We start from the raw sequence: 19,754 nt of genomic DNA, 5'->3' as shown, positions 1-19,754 counted from the left end.
TGTTGTTGTGCCAATTCGAAGGTCTCACTTTGTGCTTTCCCAGAATCCTTGCTGTCCCAGCCTGTGCACACAGTCCAGGCCGGTGTTACCAGGAGATCTGGAGGAGTGAAGCAGAGCATGTTTAATGGAGCACTGGAGCTTAGTGTCTCCACCATCATGGCTTTACACTAAAACCAGGCCATGGCTGGAATTTCAAGATTTAGTGTTAGCATGCAAGTAGTTGGTTATTATTGGCATACTCGCCGTGTGCAGATACTACAAATAAGTGCAGGTATTGTAAAATGCTTTCAGCAAGGAGTAGTAGCATTTATAAGCACATTACGTAATTTTTGCGTTCTCGTACTGTATGTTGTGTTTAAAATGGGTCTCAGAGGAATGATATAGGTTTACATTTTACATTTTTCCAACGGCAAAAAATCATAATTTGTTGGTCTGTTTGGCTATCAGCATGATCACGGAAAAACTACAAGCACGATATTCATGAATCTTGGCGGCATGGTGTTGCATGGGCCAGTGAAGGACCCATTACATGTTGATGTGTATCCAAACAACGGGACAGATATGTGTATCATGTTTCACTTTCGTTATTATTTAGAAACAGGATTTGTGCTGCGTTTATGTGGTGACGAAATAATTGGAAAAGGTTATCCTGAATATGAATATTCACCTGGACATCCCCATGTCAGAAAAACAACTTTAAACAGACATCCAACATTTGGTAAGCCTCTCTAACCAATACAATAATACTTAATGAATTTGTAACATCAAAGTTGTTGCCGCATTACCATTTAAAGCTCCTAAAAACGAAATAACAACCTTCCAACTCGGGAAATTGGACCATCCGAGGTGTAGGTGAATGCACCATTTGCTTTGGCAGTGGTCTGATTGTTTTATAATTTTGTGTATATTTAGATTTTGTAATGTGTGTCTGAAAGGTGTTCTTGTGTCTGTTTTATATCCACCATGGTCGAGTAACAGCAGATCTCAGCGGTTCTGTGCGGACCAATGAGAATGAGTCCTGGAGGACCTTCTATGCCATGTCAGGCATCTATGTGTGTGTGTTCAAGCGCGTGTTTTTGAGAGCGTGCATACGTGTGTATGTGTATCTGACTTAGTCTGTGGCTGCCAGTGCAAGTGCATACCCTGTCAAAAGCGCTGCACACCAGCCTTTCCCACCACCGTCTCCCTGGGGTGCCGTTTCCCTGCCAATGGGCCTCAGGTTTCCATGTGTAACAATGATTACCTTCCCCTCAACCATAAAGAGCAGGAGAACCCAGATAACTGTAACACACAGAGGAACCCCCGACCCACCCCCACATCTCTAGACCCTGATAAAATCTGACGGCAGGATTTGCTCGGCTCAGCACAGCCTTAGTTAAGAGCAGGCACACATAACAACTTGTTGGAATTGAGGCCTATCAGAGTGCTTGTAGATTGAGTTGACAGGTATTCTATATGAAATAGATCTTTCTTCAAATAAAGCGGGGCCCCAGGTGTTATGTCAGCAGGAAGACACCCAATCAGTGTGAGATGTACAGATGAAGGATGTGACAGGAAGAACAGCCTGGCCCTGGAGCAGAGGGCCAAAAAAATGTCTTCTTCACCATATACATTGCTCAAACACACACACACACACACACACTTCTTGTTCTCAGATGCTTTGTCTTTTCAGCTTTAATAACACCGTACAATTCCCCCGTATCCTCACAACCTGCTTCATATTATCAACCCTCCTTTCAATGAGGCAATGACGCCGTAATCATACTTACCACCTTTTGTATTTCAATTATACACCATACCTTTATGAACAAAGACACACATAATACCTTGTGATTCCATGTAATTATCTTTGAACCTTTCACAGAGAGATTTATTATCCAAAGCCTCCATTATGAGTAAGGGGTAAGAGATAAGTGATGCATTGAATTCATCCATAAACCTTCCCGCATTTTTAAATATTCATATAAAACTTAACTACATGCTGAAGCTTTATTATCAGCCATAAAACTGTCTCTGTTTTAATTAGCTTAACAAACTGCCCTGCTGTAAGTTATGATACAGGCTTATGTCAAGAAATGATGCATATCAGTGTTCATTTTGTTTTAACATCAGCGAAAATTGCAATTATTTCAGTAACCGTTCATTGATTTCATGTATGTTATTTCTGACACCTGGTGTAATTGAGTTACATTTAATGATTGCATGGTTGCCCTTTCATCCAACAGGAGTCTCCGTATGTGATGATGAAGAAGAACCATGAGCAGCTTGTGGGGAATGACAAATATGAGGGCTACATTGTGGAGCTGGCTGCAGAGATAGCCAAACATGTCGGCTACCAGTACAAACTGAAGGTGGTTTCAGATGGAAAATATGGAGCCAGAGACCCAGAGAATAAGATGTGGAACGGCATGGTGGGAGAACTGGTGTATGGGGTGAGTGGACTGTTTTGTGTTGGATATTATTCACGGTTTAAAGGTGAAAAAAATATATAAACTACTAAAAGTCAAATGTGAATGCTGTTTAGCCAATCAATTAACGTGCAGCTCAATTCTAACTTTATTTGAGCAGTCTGCCTTGATCGTTTTAAACCTTGTGCCTCACTCGGGACATTTTCCATTTTCCTGTCAATTTGGCTGTGTTAATGCATTTGTCGTACATTCTGGCAAGGGTATGAGGTTAGGAACGTTTGAACTCTTATGAAAAGTTAACAATTATCTATGAAGGCCACCAGACACTCCCTTAAGGACCAAAATGTTTCCATTTAAAACCGGTAAAACCACAGTTAAAAAAAAAAGCCACTACTACTACTACTACAGCCATTACAGCATGAACTCATGCTTTCTATTAGATCAAACGTTTAATAAAAAAATTTATAAAAATTGAACTTTTTTATACCAGATTAAGCCATGTTGTTATCTTCCATATTACGTGCTATTTGAAGGTTTACTTTCACACAAAAAAAAGCTTTTAAATATATGTTGTTGGTAATCTTTCACATATCCCAGACTGTGACTACGCCCCAGCATTTAATATGAAAATAACGTTATGTTTGTGTTGTTTTTCCTTAAATATGAAACAACAACTAAAAAAGTTAAGAGTTAAAAATAACAGATATCTGATACTGAAGATCAGGTTTGAATTTGGTTAGTAGACTTGACAGAGGAGAGAGGAAAACAATATTAAAAAAGGACATTGTGGCAGGTCTTTGACATTGGCAAAACAGTGCACAAACACACAATATAGATGATACCCCCTGATTAAATGACATTGGTGACATTTTTAGAGCATAGTTTGTAGAGATGCTTAAACATTTATCATCGTGGATATACTACTGTACAGTATTTGACGTGGGTCTTCTGATAAAGAAACTCTTGTGCTTTTCCCATTAACAAACACATATTTTAGAACATGAAAAGACATATTCTTGCCACTGTGTGCGTCTGGTCACATGCCTGTCTCTTTTCGACTCCCTCAGAAAGCAGATGTGGCTGTGGCCCCTCTGACCATCACCCTGGTGCGTGAAGAAGTGATCGACTTCTCTAAGCCCTTCATGTCCCTTGGCATCTCCATCATGATCAAGAAACCCACCAAATCCAAACCTGGCGTGTTTTCCTTCCTGGACCCGCTGGCTTACGAGATCTGGATGTGCATTGTGTTTGCCTACATCGGCGTGAGCGTGGTCCTGTTCCTTGTCAGTCGGTTCAGCCCGTACGAGTGGCACGCTGAGGACTACGAGGAGGGCGCTGAGCCGCAGTCGCCCACCCAAGCTTCAGCCAACGGGGTGCAGCAGGGCCAGGCCCCCCAGCAACAGAACAACAACCAGCAGAGTCTAGAGCAGACCAATGAGTTTGGCATTTTCAACTCCCTTTGGTTCTCACTGGGGGCCTTCATGCAGCAGGGCTGCGATATCTCACCACGGTAAGGCCTACATTTTTTTAGTGTTTTGAGTCCACTGTGCTTTGAGTCTCTGCTTTTGTTTGCTGGTACAAAAAGAGACACTCAGTGCCTCCTACGAACAAAATATTTCGGTCTTCCACACCGACTCTCCAACAGGCAGTGTGGCTTTCTAGTTTGAGAGATTTTGTTCTTTGTCACTTGTCATACGAAGCAAAGATCAAAGTTTGATCAAGAGCAGCAGAGGGAGTTTAAGCTGTGGTCATGTTGCAGAGTGTTGTGTTTCACAGAAACTTACTACTGTACACATGGCAGAAACTTCTTGGACTATACATTCTTGTGGAGCTCCTTCCAATGATATAACATATTTAATTGTATCTACAAGTGTGTTGGTCAAACCATAGGCAAAAGTAAATATTGGACCCTTCAGAGATTGTTAAGCAGGATCCTGGCGTGAGTGCTACGTGTTGGCTTCCCCTCGAGGGCTCTCATGAGCTTTGGTGTGAAACCATTCTCAAAAGGTCACCAATTAAAAATCTCATTAAGGGTCTGAAATTAGAGACACTGAGGTCGACTTTCTGAGCTTTCCAGAGGGACCAGCAGGAGGAGATGAGAAGATAACGTCAGTATTATCACCGATAGCTGTGAACCAGCAGAGACAGGGTAGGTCATGGATCGACACAGAGCTCCGTGTCTCTTTAAACATTAAAATACATACATTATGTATACATGTAGTGTGGTGCTGCACCTATACATAATACATCTATACTGCAGATTCTGGATGGAGAGGTCGATGCTGTTGCTTCAAATAAATATTGTAAGGGTTCGTGGTTGATGCTATTCTTGCCCAGGCTTTGAGGTATCCACCTCAAGGACTACGCCTTCAACCCACACAATGGAGGTGAATGCCATATGGTTTGTTGTTGACTGAAAATCATTTTTTATAAAGATGTATAAGCTAATGTTTCCAGAAACAATGCCCGACTGAGCACAACTTTTTCACAAGGTGCATAACTATTATAGAGGAATAGTCATTCCAATGGAAACTGCTAACAGTAAAATTCGACACATATCCTAATTGTTTTTGACATCATATGGCTGTTGAATTGAATTTTTTTTTTAAATCATTCAATGTAACGAGCACCACAAATGACATGTATTTCACCACCATTGTATGAGGGAATATATCAAAGCTGTTATCTTGAAGCTCGAGCAAATAAAAACAAAACGATCTGCATGGCTAGATACAATTCCAGGTAGGTAAGAACACATTGCTTGTGTTACTAAGAAACAGCAGCATTGCTCAGTCAGCTCAGTCAGCCTTCCATGATTGAGTGGCTGAAGGTTAAAGGAATTACAGCATGTGTAACGGTCCATTTTTATCTTGGCTTCCATCTTGTGACATTTAGAAAATGTATTTTCACTTTGCTCTTACCTTGCATTAATATCAGAAGGGAGAAATCTCTGCACCTTGCATGCTGCAGGTGCTCAGCTGTACATGATGTAGATACTGAATCCCTCCTCCCACGGGCCCCTAACCTGACATTTACCATGTTCTGCCTGGAGCCTCGGCTGCGCCTCTTGCAGGATGAAGCCTATTGTCCGAGCGTTCTTCTCTTACAGCCAGAAAATGCATCTTCAATAACTATTGATTTCCTCGTACGCCTCACAGAGAAAGAGAATGTCACCACGCATCCGCAAATTGTCCGTTCCCTGTGGTCTGTCTTTGTGTATGCACACACATTTATTTCTGTGTGTTTGTGTGCATTGGTGTGTATGTCTCTGTGTGTGTGCTTGACCCACACATGGGTTCAAACATATTTGCACAGTATTTGCATTTGTTTTGCTTTGGGAGATAGCGAGCTCTGCTGATGCAAGACGTTTCAAAGACTGTTTAAAAAAAGGACCAAACAGATTGTTTCTTCACTTGGAGCCATTTTGCTGATGACACCTCTGAATGCAAATTAACCAGATGTAAAATATGCGTAAACAAGACTGTTGGCCTCAAGTTTCATTTAAGTATTCAAAGATTCAAGGATTATGACATCATGCAACACAGGGTAGCACAACAAGAGGCAGTTATAACTTAGTCTTTTATACGACACAAGAAAAACAGGTCATAACAAAACAGTAGTGCATTCCTGTGATTCATTTTTTTAATTTGCATCAGAAGGTATGTAAAAGCAGCAAGAAAACAATGGTGTATCCTCTTGGGAGATCCATAATATACCAAATCGGACATCAGGGAAATATTGTCTATCAACTTTGAGCACCAAGCATCATTAACGTAGACATAGAGCATGCCCTTCCTGTCCTTCTGGAGTCCTGCTTTCTGTCCTGCAGTTCTCCCGTCAGTAGCATGATGCTGGATGCCTCTAAGGAGCATGGTGTCTGAAAATATCTGGCCACACCGCAGCATGCTCTGATCTCCCGTTGCTGGGTTAGCCTGAGTCTAATTTCATGTATGTTATTTTCCTGCAACATCGGCCAGGAGCAGGCTGGGTATAGTGGAATAGCCTTGGGTGCTAGATGTGTTAGCTTAGCTGCCATTTTGGCTCTACTCCTGGGGACGTCTTCCTGTGTTTAACGGTGTATCGCTCGCTGGCTTGTGGTTAGATAGATGCCATGGGTTCAAATGTCTCAAGGTCCACTGCTCTATAGCCACGTTTCTTTTACCGACATTGATGAGTATCTTTGACACATGCCACAAATGTTCCAGCAAAAAAAATGTTCTCATTTAAATAGGTTTCAGGTACAAGAGAAGATTTCCTTGGTGTGATCAGTGAGGGTGAGAGCTTTAGGGCTTGTATCCTCCAAGGACTTGAGTCAAATGTCTTTCTTACAATGTCCTTCCAAGGTGACCCACTGTCTTGTTTCAGAAAAAACTGTATGCAGCATTTAAAAATAAAAAAGAACACAAGTTGTTTAGCATATGCAGCAGTCCACGCTGTAGTAATCAGCATGGTGGAGTCTGATGGTATCTTAAAAACCAACACAGTGAATGTTTCACCCCGCTGAATACTGCCCTGAAGGAAACATCTTCTCCTTGAATATTTGGGTGACCTAGTTGCTCTAGCACAGCCCGTTCTCACACACGGAGGAGCGTGTGGAAGGATCTCCTGAAGCATTATGAGCTCCTGCTAAGGGACATGTTATGTTACTGCTCGTGTTTTGCCAGATAGAAGTAATAATACTTGTAACCTCACACATTCTGTTTCACATGAACACTGTGTACCAATGCATTTGGTCCATTGGGAATTGAGAGAATTATTTTTTCATACAGCAAGGCTTTTATGGGAACATTTTTGTTCCTGTATGCTTGGGAGAGTGTGCATTTTTCTTTAGATTTGTTTGCCTAAAGCCCATTTTCAACATGCATTTAAGCACTTTCTTTTAATCCATTTCCAAGTATGTAATTAGTCTTATATAATTATAGTATCAAGTGTGTTTTTGTAGAATCTAGTTCTATTTATTTTGTCTTACATTCATTCTTAATTAACTTATGTGATTTTATTTCATTTTACAGTGACAAAATAATCTGATAAAATCTTAGTATTTAGAATATTAAGTGAAACTAATGTCACTTGCCCTATTTTTGCTTTTGGGGGTTTTCCCATACCTGTAGTGTTATATCGTTTTTCATGCATGTAAATGCAAAGGCTTAAATTATTTGATTATTTCTTTAACATCACTCACAGTTGCGCTTCTATTGGATAGCGCTTCAACACATTGTACGTGATAGGCTTAGAGTTGGTACATCGATAAGAAGTTGACCAATCAAAACAGAGCCGGCCAGCTAACCAATCAGATCAGAAATGTACTACCCTCTGTCTGGTTTCAGACAGAGGGTGAAAAGAGGTGCTGCAGCACAGGCAGTATGAGAACAATAAAGACCTTTCTAAAATCGAGGATATCTCATTTTATATTTTCTTTTTGTATTGAAACCTTTGAGGCGTCATACTTTGAGCCACTTATATGCATTACTGTCTAATTATTATAAAAGAACAAAACATATAAAAAAACATTCTGTCTCTGATTTGTCTGACATTTCTGAGCAAGGTGCTTGTAAACCTCTCGTCACTGTGCCTTTGTCACTAATGGGTGAGAACAGAATGTTCTGGAGGTGCATTCAGCCTGGAGGTAGGCAGCTCAAAGCACCTCACTCTTTATGCTTCTCCATTTAATCAGAGACAAAAGGCCAAGGAACAACGCTGACGATCCACTCTGTCCTGGATTAATCAGTAGGCGTGTTTAATTTCCCTGTCTGCCTGTGGCTCTGTGTGTGTGTGTGTGTGTGTGTGTGTGTGTGTGTGTGTGTGTGTGTGTGTGTGTGTGTGTGTGTGTGTGTGTGTGTGTGTGTGTGTGCGTGTGCGTGTGCGTGTGCGTGTGCGTGTGCGTGTGTGTATAGTCCGGTTCTATTAAAAGCAAGCCCTTATTGCCATCCTCTTTGTCTGCTGCCTAACACTATCTGATTGGACCCGTCTGAAGGTATCTCAAGGTGTCTCTGTGTGAGTGCGTGCATGTGCTTTTTTTGTGTGTGTTTACATGCTCGTAGGCATGCATTCATACATCGATGTGATGCATTAATGTGTACAGTACTTAAGTGTGTGTGTGTATTAGTCCCCCTGTTCCCACTGCTATTTATTCAGTGTGAGACCTTGTTTACCGTGCTCTTTCCAAATGTCAGCACTGTCAGTCAGGGCCTCCATTAAGCCCCAGTCCGTGCTGTTGGGCCCTCCCTGTGTTTATCTCTGCAGACAGGTGGACTCTGAGAGTGATCCCCCCCCCCCCCCCGCCACAACACTCCATCTATCCGTCCGTCCACCCCATTTACTTCCTCTCCTATCGCCTCTTTTCAGTCTTCAGAATCAGAATCAGAAACAGGTTTATTGCCCTGTAGGTTCACACATACGAGGAATTTGACTTGATGTCATGGTGCATACTGTACATAAAATATAAAACAAAGAATCTCCATATAAAACAAAAAAATCTTGTATAATAAAATATAGTTAAATAGCAATAAAATAAAGCAGTAATTTACAGCGAAATGGAATGCAATGAGTTATAGAATATAACATATGAAATATGAAATAAGAATATGTGCAGTAAGCAGTATTTGAACATTGTGTGCATTAATGTAATGCATATAGTCTACCTCTCATCTGCTCTTTTCCCGTCCTTTAGTGCCTCTTCCAGTGATTGGTTAAGAGTTCATCTTGTGTGGCCTTTTCCCTCTCACATCATATTCTACAGCTGCTTCCTGTTTCACCCTCACACCTCCAATCTGATTTGAATTTTGAACAGTAATAACAGCATGTGTTTTCTATTTAACTTTGCTAAGTTGTCATTGTTTGATGTAGCTTCTGGGATCACATCCGTACAGATTTGAACATGCCTTATTGGAGGTTGGCTCAAAAGGTCATGAGCTCCTACGAAATAATGTATTTTTTCCCATGTGGCTGACATTGTAAATCGAAACAAAGCAGAATTTGTTTTCAACAAAACAACTTTAATGGGACACAAACAGTGGTCCTCTATGTAAGATAAGAAGCTTTGGTTTTTTTAGACTCCAAAATCTGGTAGGACCTCTGTTGGTGAAAGCACCAATGTTACACTTACACTGTGAAGCAGCAGCAGGACAGAAATGGTGTAATCCAGGTGTTTTAAACATTGCTAGTGAGGCATTTACTCCCACACAGCACCAACGAATAATGGCAAAGGGTAGAATATCAGAAAACTGACTTATTTACTGTACGTTAGCTGAAGGTGAGACAGAATAACGTTATAATAATAGAGGCAGCATATACGTTCAGCAGAACCTGTGTTTTCTAACCTTGTGGATTTAAACATGGCTTGGCTTTCTGTGTAAAGCTTGTCGACTGGGAGCTATTTAAGGAGAACTTGTACAGAAGGGCGCAGGTTCATGATGTTCCTCCGGCGAATATGTTTTGAAAAGTTTTTGTCTGTGTATGATTTCTGTTTGTGTGTGAGTGCTCCTAGGTGTGTATCTATGTTACCTACGGCCGTGTGGAGTTGTCTGCTCTCCTCAGCGCCTGTGTGCTCTCATTGCACGATTGTAGACTGAAATAAATCAGCTCTGTCACTCACAGCCCTGCCTGCCACAGCAGCAATTTCTCAGCCGGGCGGTCAGCATCATTCAATAGTGGATCGAGCCCGTGGTGCATTATGGTAACCCTGGGGGGTGTCAGTATTTCTCTAACTGAGTTGTTTTCCCCAGTGATGTTTGTTGCTTTTTAGTCAATATTTGCTTGTTGTAATCCTATTCTGAACATATGTTGTTTTAAAAATAATATTTTTCATAGTGTAAAATGGTCCCTGTGTTCAGCTAGCAAGCTATTAGCGTTAGTGATGTGTAAAAGTAGAGCTGACAAAATAAGAAAGACATCAAAATGCTCACTGTGGGGCAGTATCTGTCACAACATTTTTCCAATTCTCTTCAACTTGATATTCATTGTGCACTCAAGGGGAAGGAAAAACCATGAGCTGTCTGAATAGTGGCAAATGTACAAAATTGTCAGTCGAGCATGAAAGATTTTATTGGGATAAAATGAGCAAAATCATGCATGTTGTCCCATAATTTGGCACTACTGTTTCTATATTAATATATGTTTGCATATTTGTCTTATTGATCGTGTTCTTTACATACTGTATATCTGGAAAACGTTCTCATACATTGATAATTCAGCTTTGCAAAGCTGATGTAAAGTTATGCATTTGATGTTGTCTTGTATCTTGTATGGTCTAATGCAAGAGGCTAAAAAGTCCTAAGGGACGACCCAAGAGATTTTATTTTGTTTGTTGATGAAGGGAATAATTGATTCCATAGTATTATTTATCAATTTGCGTAATTGTTGATATTTTTATCATTAACAAAAAAGAAATTAGATGATGTTGCGAGCCACTGAGTTACATAATTGTGTTGTTAGTTAGTTGCTGTCAAAGCAGTTGGGGAAGACGTGGTAGGAGGAAATGATTTATTCATGAGGAGACGGTTCAGTTTAGTTCATGGCATCGCTTATGTTTTATTAATCTGGACTGGAGATTGCATGAAGGCAACTTTTGATCATACATGCATGCCTGCTCACTCGCAAAAAAAGTAGAGGACACTCACACGCGTTCACCCCTAGAGAATCTCACTGGGGTACCACACTTTGTACACTGACAGAGACACCATCTCCTCAGAGGCACACACACTTTCAAATCTGCATTTAAAAACAGTCCCCCACATATGTTTCCTACAGCAGAGAGGGGAAGGGGCGGGGGTTGCCGTTATCAAGCTGTGCAACAGTGTATGTCTTTCCTGCAGCCATAAATTATACACAAGGCTCGAGGCCACTTGGGAAATCTACCTGGACTAAAGTAAACATTGTGGATAGTTTGACAGGCCAGATGTGTGCGGTGATGCTTAGAGGCTTATCAGTCAAACCCTGTGTTTGCTACACTGTATATTGCATGGAGCCCTAATGAGAGCTTTAACAGCAGATCTATCCTACTATAGGGGTGGTTGCCCTTATGGAGAGAAATGCAGGGAGAGGGAGGGTATGCTCATATGGTATGAGCAGCGGGATGACTAAAGTCTGTTTGGAGTGCAGAGTGTGCTGCCATGGCAACCGTAAAGAGACACAGATTTTTCTGTCAGAGCGGCGCAGCTTCAAGTTCCGCTCCATGGAACTGCACATCAGTGCACATGCATGTCACCTCTTTGTGTTTTCACGCTTCACATTACAGCACCATAGGTCAGTTTGTTTACGGCATTGATTTTCAGCTGCGATGTATCCGTGTTTTGATTCCTGTTCTTTCTGGTCCGAGTGACTAAGAGGCTGTGCGTATGTGTGTGGGCGAGTATAGTAAGCGCTCTCACAGCTCGCCAGCACTGACTTATCTCAGGTTACACGCCGCTAAGACACAATCCATGATATCACTAAGCGACCCGTGAGCAGCCGCGGATACAATGATTACAGTCATATCTCAATCACATCGATCCCTCTGCACCATCGCCTGGGAAACGGCTCGGAGCTCAATTGTTTTGTTTCCATGCGCCATCACTCAAACGAGACATAGGCTACTGCATGTTGCCAAGTGGCATTTAACTCCGCTGCTTCTTAATGACACAAACATGCATTTAACACTTACACAGCATTCTGAATCATAATGCTGTTTGTCAAATATTCCATTGCATACAGAAATGAGTGTAATTATAGGCTAGGGTGAGGATGCTGCAGGCTTGTAACAAAATTAACATAATATTCAGGCATGGTAATATTGACCTTTAGTGGGAGAATGGGGGGGGGAGATAATTTGTTTAATACATCTTTTTTTTTGCCTCCTGGTTAAAGCTGGCATGTTAGTTTAGCCTTGAAGTTAAAAGCGCTCTGAAATATTTAACAATCATGCGGCTATGAAACCAAAAGCAAACAAAAATCTGATAAAAACGCACCACTCGGTTACAATATTCGCCATAGCACACCCCCCAGAGCCTCATCGAGCAAAAGCGAGACGGAGAGAGACAGAATAAGGACACTGAGTGTGAGTTACTGTAAGTGCATTTCAAAAAGTGTCTTAGGGTCCAGGTGACCACAAAAGCATTGTGTGTTGCACATCAAACCAATATGGCGTGTGTGCTCAGAGATACATTTTGAAGCCCCATAGCAGAGGAACACATTGTGGCTTTTACTTGTGTTTTCAGTAGGCACTGGGACCTATATGGTTGCAGAGTTTCATAAAAAGGTAATCACGTTTATAAATACTTTATTCCGGTTAATTATCCAGACATGCCCACATTACTATGCATGTTTTTAACAGTCTGTTTTTCATTGAGGAGGCTATGGGGAATCGAGAGCTTAATAAAACTTTTATCAACTCGTAACATTTACAAGCAGCTAAGGCTCAGTTAAGGAAACGCTAATTACCAAAAGCCCTGTGATATAAGTCAGCGGATTGAAAGGGCTGTTAGACCAGAAGAATGCAGCTAAGATGTATGGGCCATACAACGATTAATGTGTTGTTGCTATACACAAATGATCAGAGAGCAAAATGTATGTCTGCTGTATTTGTTTCCTTAATGATCATAGCCCTTAGATATAGGATAGAATATAGACACTGTGTAAACACAACTAAGGAAAACATAGCTTTGTATTATATATCCCTATCCGACATTTTCACTTTTCATCTCAGCAGCTCCATTTGCAACAACAACACAGACAAAATAAAAAGGTATTAAAATCCCAAAACAAGGATACATACATTTGTTAACTTTACAAAAGAGAATTTATTCAAGATCCTTCAACCTACATTTGATCTTCAATTAAATTGCATATTTAATTGTAGGGCTGACAGGTCCATGACTAGAATGTTTCATTCTTACCTTTTAAGATTGTTAAACCCACTAATCTACAATATGATGGTAACAATTTGTATTCACTGTTCAGGACATGTTTGGGGTCAGAAACAATGCTGTTGGGCCTGTATTTATTTATGTGAGAAGATCTTCATTGGTGAAACAGGTTTAACTCTAAAGTGGTGAATAGACATGTGTGCCTTGTAGTGTTATAGTACTTGTTGTGTTGGTTTGTGTGCATGTAAATGGTCTGTAAAGGCTAAAATCCCCCCCGGCCAGCTAACCAATCAGAGCAGACTGGGCTCTGGTTTCAGAGGGTGAACAGATGTGTTGCAGCACAGGCAGTATGAGAAAAATAAAGACATTTTTTAACAATAAAGCACGGAAACAATGTGTAGAGACACAAAATAGAAATACACCCAATTCCTATGGTGGAAAAATAAAATACAAATGTTGTCCTTTTGGAAACAAATTCAATGGGGTCTATCATTTCATGTCATTATATATGTATATGTAAATACCTGCAGTGTATTTAGCCGATGTAACTAAGCCCTTGACTTGAATGTATTTTTCTAATCATCTAGTTCATTTTCTCAGCTGTGATCTTGTTGTGTTCATTAGTGGAAGATGATCACTGATGTAGTTTTGATATAAACAATGTTCTTAAATTATGGGTCTTTTTTTCATCTAGTGTGGTTGATAAGACATGTCCTGCATCTCACCACAGCGTTGGCCAATTAGTCAGCACAAATGTACTAAATGTACTAATATAGACTCCGTGTCTATATATGTATGTTAACAGCTCTGTCTGCTGCATTTGGAGGTTTTTCTACAGCTTGCTTTTTATTTGTAGGCTCCACTTCACCAGTCTGACACTCTCATTCTGTCTCTTGCACAAGTCTCGTCCATCAATACACGATATCGGGAGTGGCCAGGCCTAGTAAAAAAAAAAAAAAACGTATAGCTGTCTCGCTAATTCTTTTAAGAAGCAAAAAAAGCAGTGTAGCAGTAAACTCCTTTTCCATCCTTGATTTGTCTTAGAATCACATCATAATTAGAGACCATTTTCTTTCTCATTTAAACCTCTGTAATTCCTAATCCATTGTAATGTGGCCATTAATGGCTCATTTTTTACACTTGCTAAAGTCATTAGTCATTGCTAATTACCATATCAAATAGAGGAGGCCAGCCGGGGGGAATTCTAATGAGAGTTTAGTACAGCAAATTCTCGGGGAGCTGTGGGTGGAGATCATATAGCGAAGGATGAAGATCAGGATCTGACATACTGTAAAGAGATGGTCCAATTTGTTCTGCTGTCCATCATAACAGACACACATGAAGAGTTGAGTCTCTCTTATGTGTGAACACATTAGCATTCACTTCTTATAATGGCTACAATTTGGAGAAACACGCACACACGCAGGAGGAAAACCTATCTGGATTCATATCTACTGTGTGACTATGTGTGTAGAAAGCAGTCACACTGTGTCAGAGCCCCATCATCTGGAATATGGTTTTTCTTTCGGCTCCCAACTTCAATGTTTATTTATTTAGTCTCACCAGTCAAGTTAACCCCAGTTCCAGACTTAACATGGGCTGTTTTCTTTTTACATTACACATTTTGATGTTTAACTATTGGTAAAAACCCTTATAGTGAAACGTCTCACTCTTGCAACTGTAAGCACTTGAGTTACATAAGTAACCTAAATGTTCGGCAGAAAAACAACCCCCCCCCCAATCATAAATTATCAGCTGACGGCACATTTTATAGCATTACATGTATATAAGAACATGTTTGCTACCACATAATGACACGATGATATGTATGTATTGCATGTTGCACTTGCTCAATATGGCCCAAACAATACTTAGCTTTGTTCCGAAGTCGTGATCTCTCATAGTCACTCCACATGTTAAATATGCGGTTATTTCTAACTGTACTGTATTTAAGTGTAAGGACATACTATCAGGTCTGAACTAGATTGAAAATCAACACAAATATTTTTGATTAATCATTATAGCATTTTTTTTTCTTAGAGCCTATAATGATGTTTTGAAATGTTATTCTGAACGAAATAAAAAACACAGGCCTATGTTCTAGTTAAAGTTCCTTATTAAATGACACTATCAATTATTAAATTCCAAAAACTTCAGCTCTATTGAGACTCAGTTGTACTGCATTCCTCCATCGCTATACTGCGAGTGCATTTGCTGCTCTCATTTCTATTCATTTTTATTCCTTTTGCAATAAAATGGGCAGACTGAATAATTAATTAATCATTGCCTTAACAAGACTATGAAATGAAAGTCCTACTTGGCAAGATTTCGCGTGCTGTAGTAAGGCGGCTTAGTTAACGTTTTACTGATGCACCAAAGTCTGCGGCTGTGCAATAATGTATGAGGAGCGGGAAGGAGGCTCAGAAGGAAGCGACAGTTCAAAAAGAGACAAACAGAGACAAACAGGTCTGTGTTTGCCAGTCGCTCTGCTCGACTAGGGAGGACTGCTGCAGGAGAATCAAGACACACACACGCTCACACACATGTACGCACACATTTCCCTTTCTCTCAGTCAGTAAATGGTGACCTGGTTGTTCTTTTGCTCAGACAAACTCTCACATTGCCTTCAGGAAGGAATAGTATGAGTGTGTATGTGTGTGTGCTTTTTTTGCTTGTGCTCGTGCATAGCTGAATGCGTCAGTGTCAGTGCCAAGGTGTAGGCCATTGTTGTCTGGCCCAAAACAAGCGCCTGTCAGCCCCCCCAGCATGAATAGACAGGCAGGGAGCACAGCCGAGACATAGGGCGGATGGAGGGGAAAGGAGAAAAGAAAGGAGAGGAAGAGAGAGCAATAGAAAGGGAAAAAAGGACGATTGAAGGAGAAGGATTAGACAGCTGTTTACTGCCATCTCCGGAGGCCAGCAGCAGTCAAAGCTAAGGAGTTTGTCAGCCTCTGGTGGTACTACCCAGTTTACTTTTCATCTACGCCATTCACCCCTCTCCCTCCATCTCACTTGAATTGCTGGATCAGCCTAACAAACTTTGTCTCCACCCTCCCTTATGTTAGAGCAGATCTTAGTTTGTTAAAGTTTCCCTCCTCATACTTTCTTGCAGTACCTGTGATTTTCTAGATAAATAACACTATAAGCCCAAAGGTCTCATTAGCACTTCTCATTCAGTGTGATGCTGTGATATTGTGTCAAACGATACGGATAATGTTTTTTTTAAATTTAAATTAATTTTATTTCCGGGGGAAAATGCACTTTCAGTGAAAAAGGTTTTGCAGATGTCACCCTGGACTTTTTTTGTTGTTATCTTTTTACAACTTGATCTTAAGATAATATTGACCTGTATTTATTCCATACTAATAGTGCGGATTTTCATGACCGTATAATACTTTTGCCACTTATGATCTTTATGAAATACTACGATGTTGAAATCCTTGATTAACCCTTTTACATTTAAAAGGGTTATTTCCACTTAATTTGGTCATCTTGTGACCCTGTATTTTCTTTGTGATTCCTCCCTCTTTATGGAAGTAGTTGATATTATTTGTACATGTAGACATTTGTTGATTCACAATTTGAAAGATAAATGATCATAACACGTTTTGATGCTGAGGGGAATTGTTTTGCAGCAGTTGCAGGTAAATGCAGGGAAGAGTGGCAACATACATGTGTGATGAAGAGCTCAGCATGGGGTTCTGTTTACAATTATCAGAGCTCATTGACCTTCATTTACTTGGATGCTGATACAGTAGGTGCTGCTGGCGCCTATGGATTGATGGGTTCTTCTTAAACTATGTTTACATGAATATGTATACATTTAATCTGTCAAAAAACGTCTGGGGACTGAGATGTTGTAAAGTGTTGAGTATAAGTATTTCACAGTGTGTGGAATGTTTCACTTCTATAACTATGCAGAGCTGAAACGGAGAGTTATGACGCAAGAAAATTGTGAATTATTTACTGCAACACTAAATATGCACAAAGGTATCTGAAAGAGCATGTTGCTTTTCTCACTGCGCAGCAAAGCTTAACCGTACCCACTCCCTTTTGAACAGTGATCAGTGAACAAGTCAGAAACCACACACACACACACACACACACACACACACACACACACACACACACACACACACACACCCACACACGCACACACACACACACACACACACACACACACACACACACACACACACACACACACACACACACACACACACACACACACACACTGCAGACAGCTCTGCATTCTCCCAACTGATTTTCAAAGGCTCTGCATCCATTCTGTGTTTGCTCTGCGCTCGCTCCCTGACTGCTCTTTCATCATCCACCCGTCATCTGAAAAGCATCTTAAATGATTATGTTTTAGCTTCTCCCTTCCCTTTTTTTTTTCATACTTAATCTCGCCTTCATGTTCACGCTCCATTTGGCTTGACGGCACAAAGGTGAATCATGAAAGCCTTTTTTGTTTCAGATTTGTGACATTTTCATTGCTTAAGCTCCCCTGCTCTGTGCCTCGGCTCTGTTGACGGGGACCCGGTGTGCTACGCAACATGATTTCTGCTGTCGCTGTTGTTCGAGCTGGCTCCTCCTGGGGTGAAGATACACGCACAAAGAGAGAGAGAGAGAGAGAGAGAGAGAGAGAGAAGACACCGCAATTTTACTCATGGGATTTTGCTCCTAAATCACCCAGTTGTTGTTTTTTCATTGTTTTTTTAAATAAATGCAATTAGAGAATTGGTTAAGTGTTCCCCTCGGCCTATTAATTTCCAACAATTAAAGTGCGTGGTTCAACAAAACATATTGGCAACTTTCTTAAAGTGAGATTAATTTGGCAGGCAGGAAGCTGAGTGGGCCTTTGTGGATCTGGTTATCTTTCCTTAGCACATGGGTCTAAGCTCTCCAAGCCTGGTGGAACGAAGATGTGTGAGTGCAGACCGAGTGTGAGGCTATGTAGGTCATTTGGATGGTGTCTACATCACAAGGTATTTAGATTGCTTTTCTTGATTGCCTGCAAAACTGACAGTGTTGCTATTTGTCTTCCATGGCACTGCTTTAACATGTAACTGACTCCTGATTGTCTTCTATCTATTTGTGACTAACCAAAGATCCTGTCCTTCTTATTTTAGCTCTCTGTCGGGCCGCATTGTTGGAGGCGTCTGGTGGTTCTTCACCCTCATCATCATCTCCTCCTATACTGCCAACTTGGCTGCCTTTCTGACAGTGGAGAGGATGGTGTCTCCTATAGAGAGCGCTGAGGATTTGGCCAAGCAGACGGAGATCGCCTATGGAACGCTGGATGCCGGCTCCACCAAAGAATTCTTCAGGGTGAGGAACCGAGATTCAAACATTCATTCAGACCATCAATGTCTACCTGTGTGACAGATACACAGCATTCCTGCTACTGCTTCACAATGAAATCAACCCTGTGGTTAGCAGCCAGTTGGACGCTTTCAATGTGAAGAAGCATCAGAAGTTATTTTAGGAGTTACAGCAAACAGTAAGGCTCACATCCACACGATAAAATTACACACGGTAATACTGGATATCATGCATCCTTCATTTCCCGTTGAATCCAGCATAGGAATGGCCTGCTATGCCGCTAAAATAAAAATTACTATATAGTTAGCTAACTACAAAATGTACATGCATTAAATTGCTATTGAAAACAAATGCCAACCATAGAAAGTATATCAAAATGATAACATGGAACATTTGAAGTATTATAACAATAACACTCGAGATGCCCGATGGCAATTTTCTTCTTCAAATTTCAAAATCTGATTGGCCAATTCAGATTTTTGCTAAATCCATTTATTTTCTCTCTGAGAACTAAAATTGACAGTGTTCAGTAACCTTTCAATTACAAATGTTTAAAGAATTGTTTAAATTGAGTTGAAAGTTCATAATAAAACATTGACTTATCCAAAATGGCAACAGGTTGGCCGGCATTCTTGTTGTCAAACCCTTGTTAGGTTTTACAATCTTGATTTCTTCTTCATTCTTCACGGAAATGTAAAACTGATAGGCCGGTCACCAGTCGAGGCAGGTTCAAATTAATATTATTCAAATCTAATTATTTGATGAAAATGTAAATAATTATAGCTTCAAAACAGCATCATGTATCCTTAACTTAGAGTATTCGCACTGACATTGTCTCTTTCTCTATCTTCCCATCTCTTTCTTCAACAATTCTGGCCTTCAGAGGTCGAAGATCGCCGTGTTTGAGAAGATGTGGTCGTACATGAAGTCGGCCGACCCGCCTGTGTTTGTCAAGACGACAGACGAGGGCGTGATGAGAGTCAGGAAGTCTAAGGGCAAGTATGCCTACCTGTTGGAGTCCACAATGAACGAGTACATAGAGCAGAGGAAACCGTGCGACACTATGAAGGTGGGAGGAAACCTTGACTCTAAAGGTTATGGCATCGCCACACCAAAGGGCTCCCCTCTCAGGTAAGCCCCTGCCACTGCAGCATGGCTAGATAAAAGAGCTCCATAAGAG

At 40.8% G+C, this 19,754-nt stretch overlaps 1 protein-coding gene across 1 annotated transcript in view; it reads left to right on the top strand.

Annotated features, from left to right (window-relative positions):
* gria1a (glutamate receptor, ionotropic, AMPA 1a) overlaps nt 1-19,754 on the top strand; it is a 71,988-nt gene that overhangs the window by 37,388 nt on the left and 14,846 nt on the right. The window contains 4 exon segments of the mRNA XM_034121429.1: nt 2,226-2,432; nt 3,476-3,918; nt 18,382-18,580; nt 19,458-19,705. Coding sequence (XP_033977320.1) covers nt 2,226-2,432; nt 3,476-3,918; nt 18,382-18,580; nt 19,458-19,705 — 1,097 coding nt within the window.

This window comes from Trematomus bernacchii, unplaced genomic scaffold (genome assembly GCF_902827165.1).
Source record: "Trematomus bernacchii unplaced genomic scaffold, fTreBer1.1, whole genome shotgun sequence".
Lineage (NCBI taxonomy): Eukaryota > Metazoa > Chordata > Actinopteri > Perciformes > Nototheniidae > Trematomus > Trematomus bernacchii.
The sequence above is the reverse complement of the archived record's forward strand: the minus strand, read 5'-3'. Positions and strand labels throughout refer to the sequence as shown.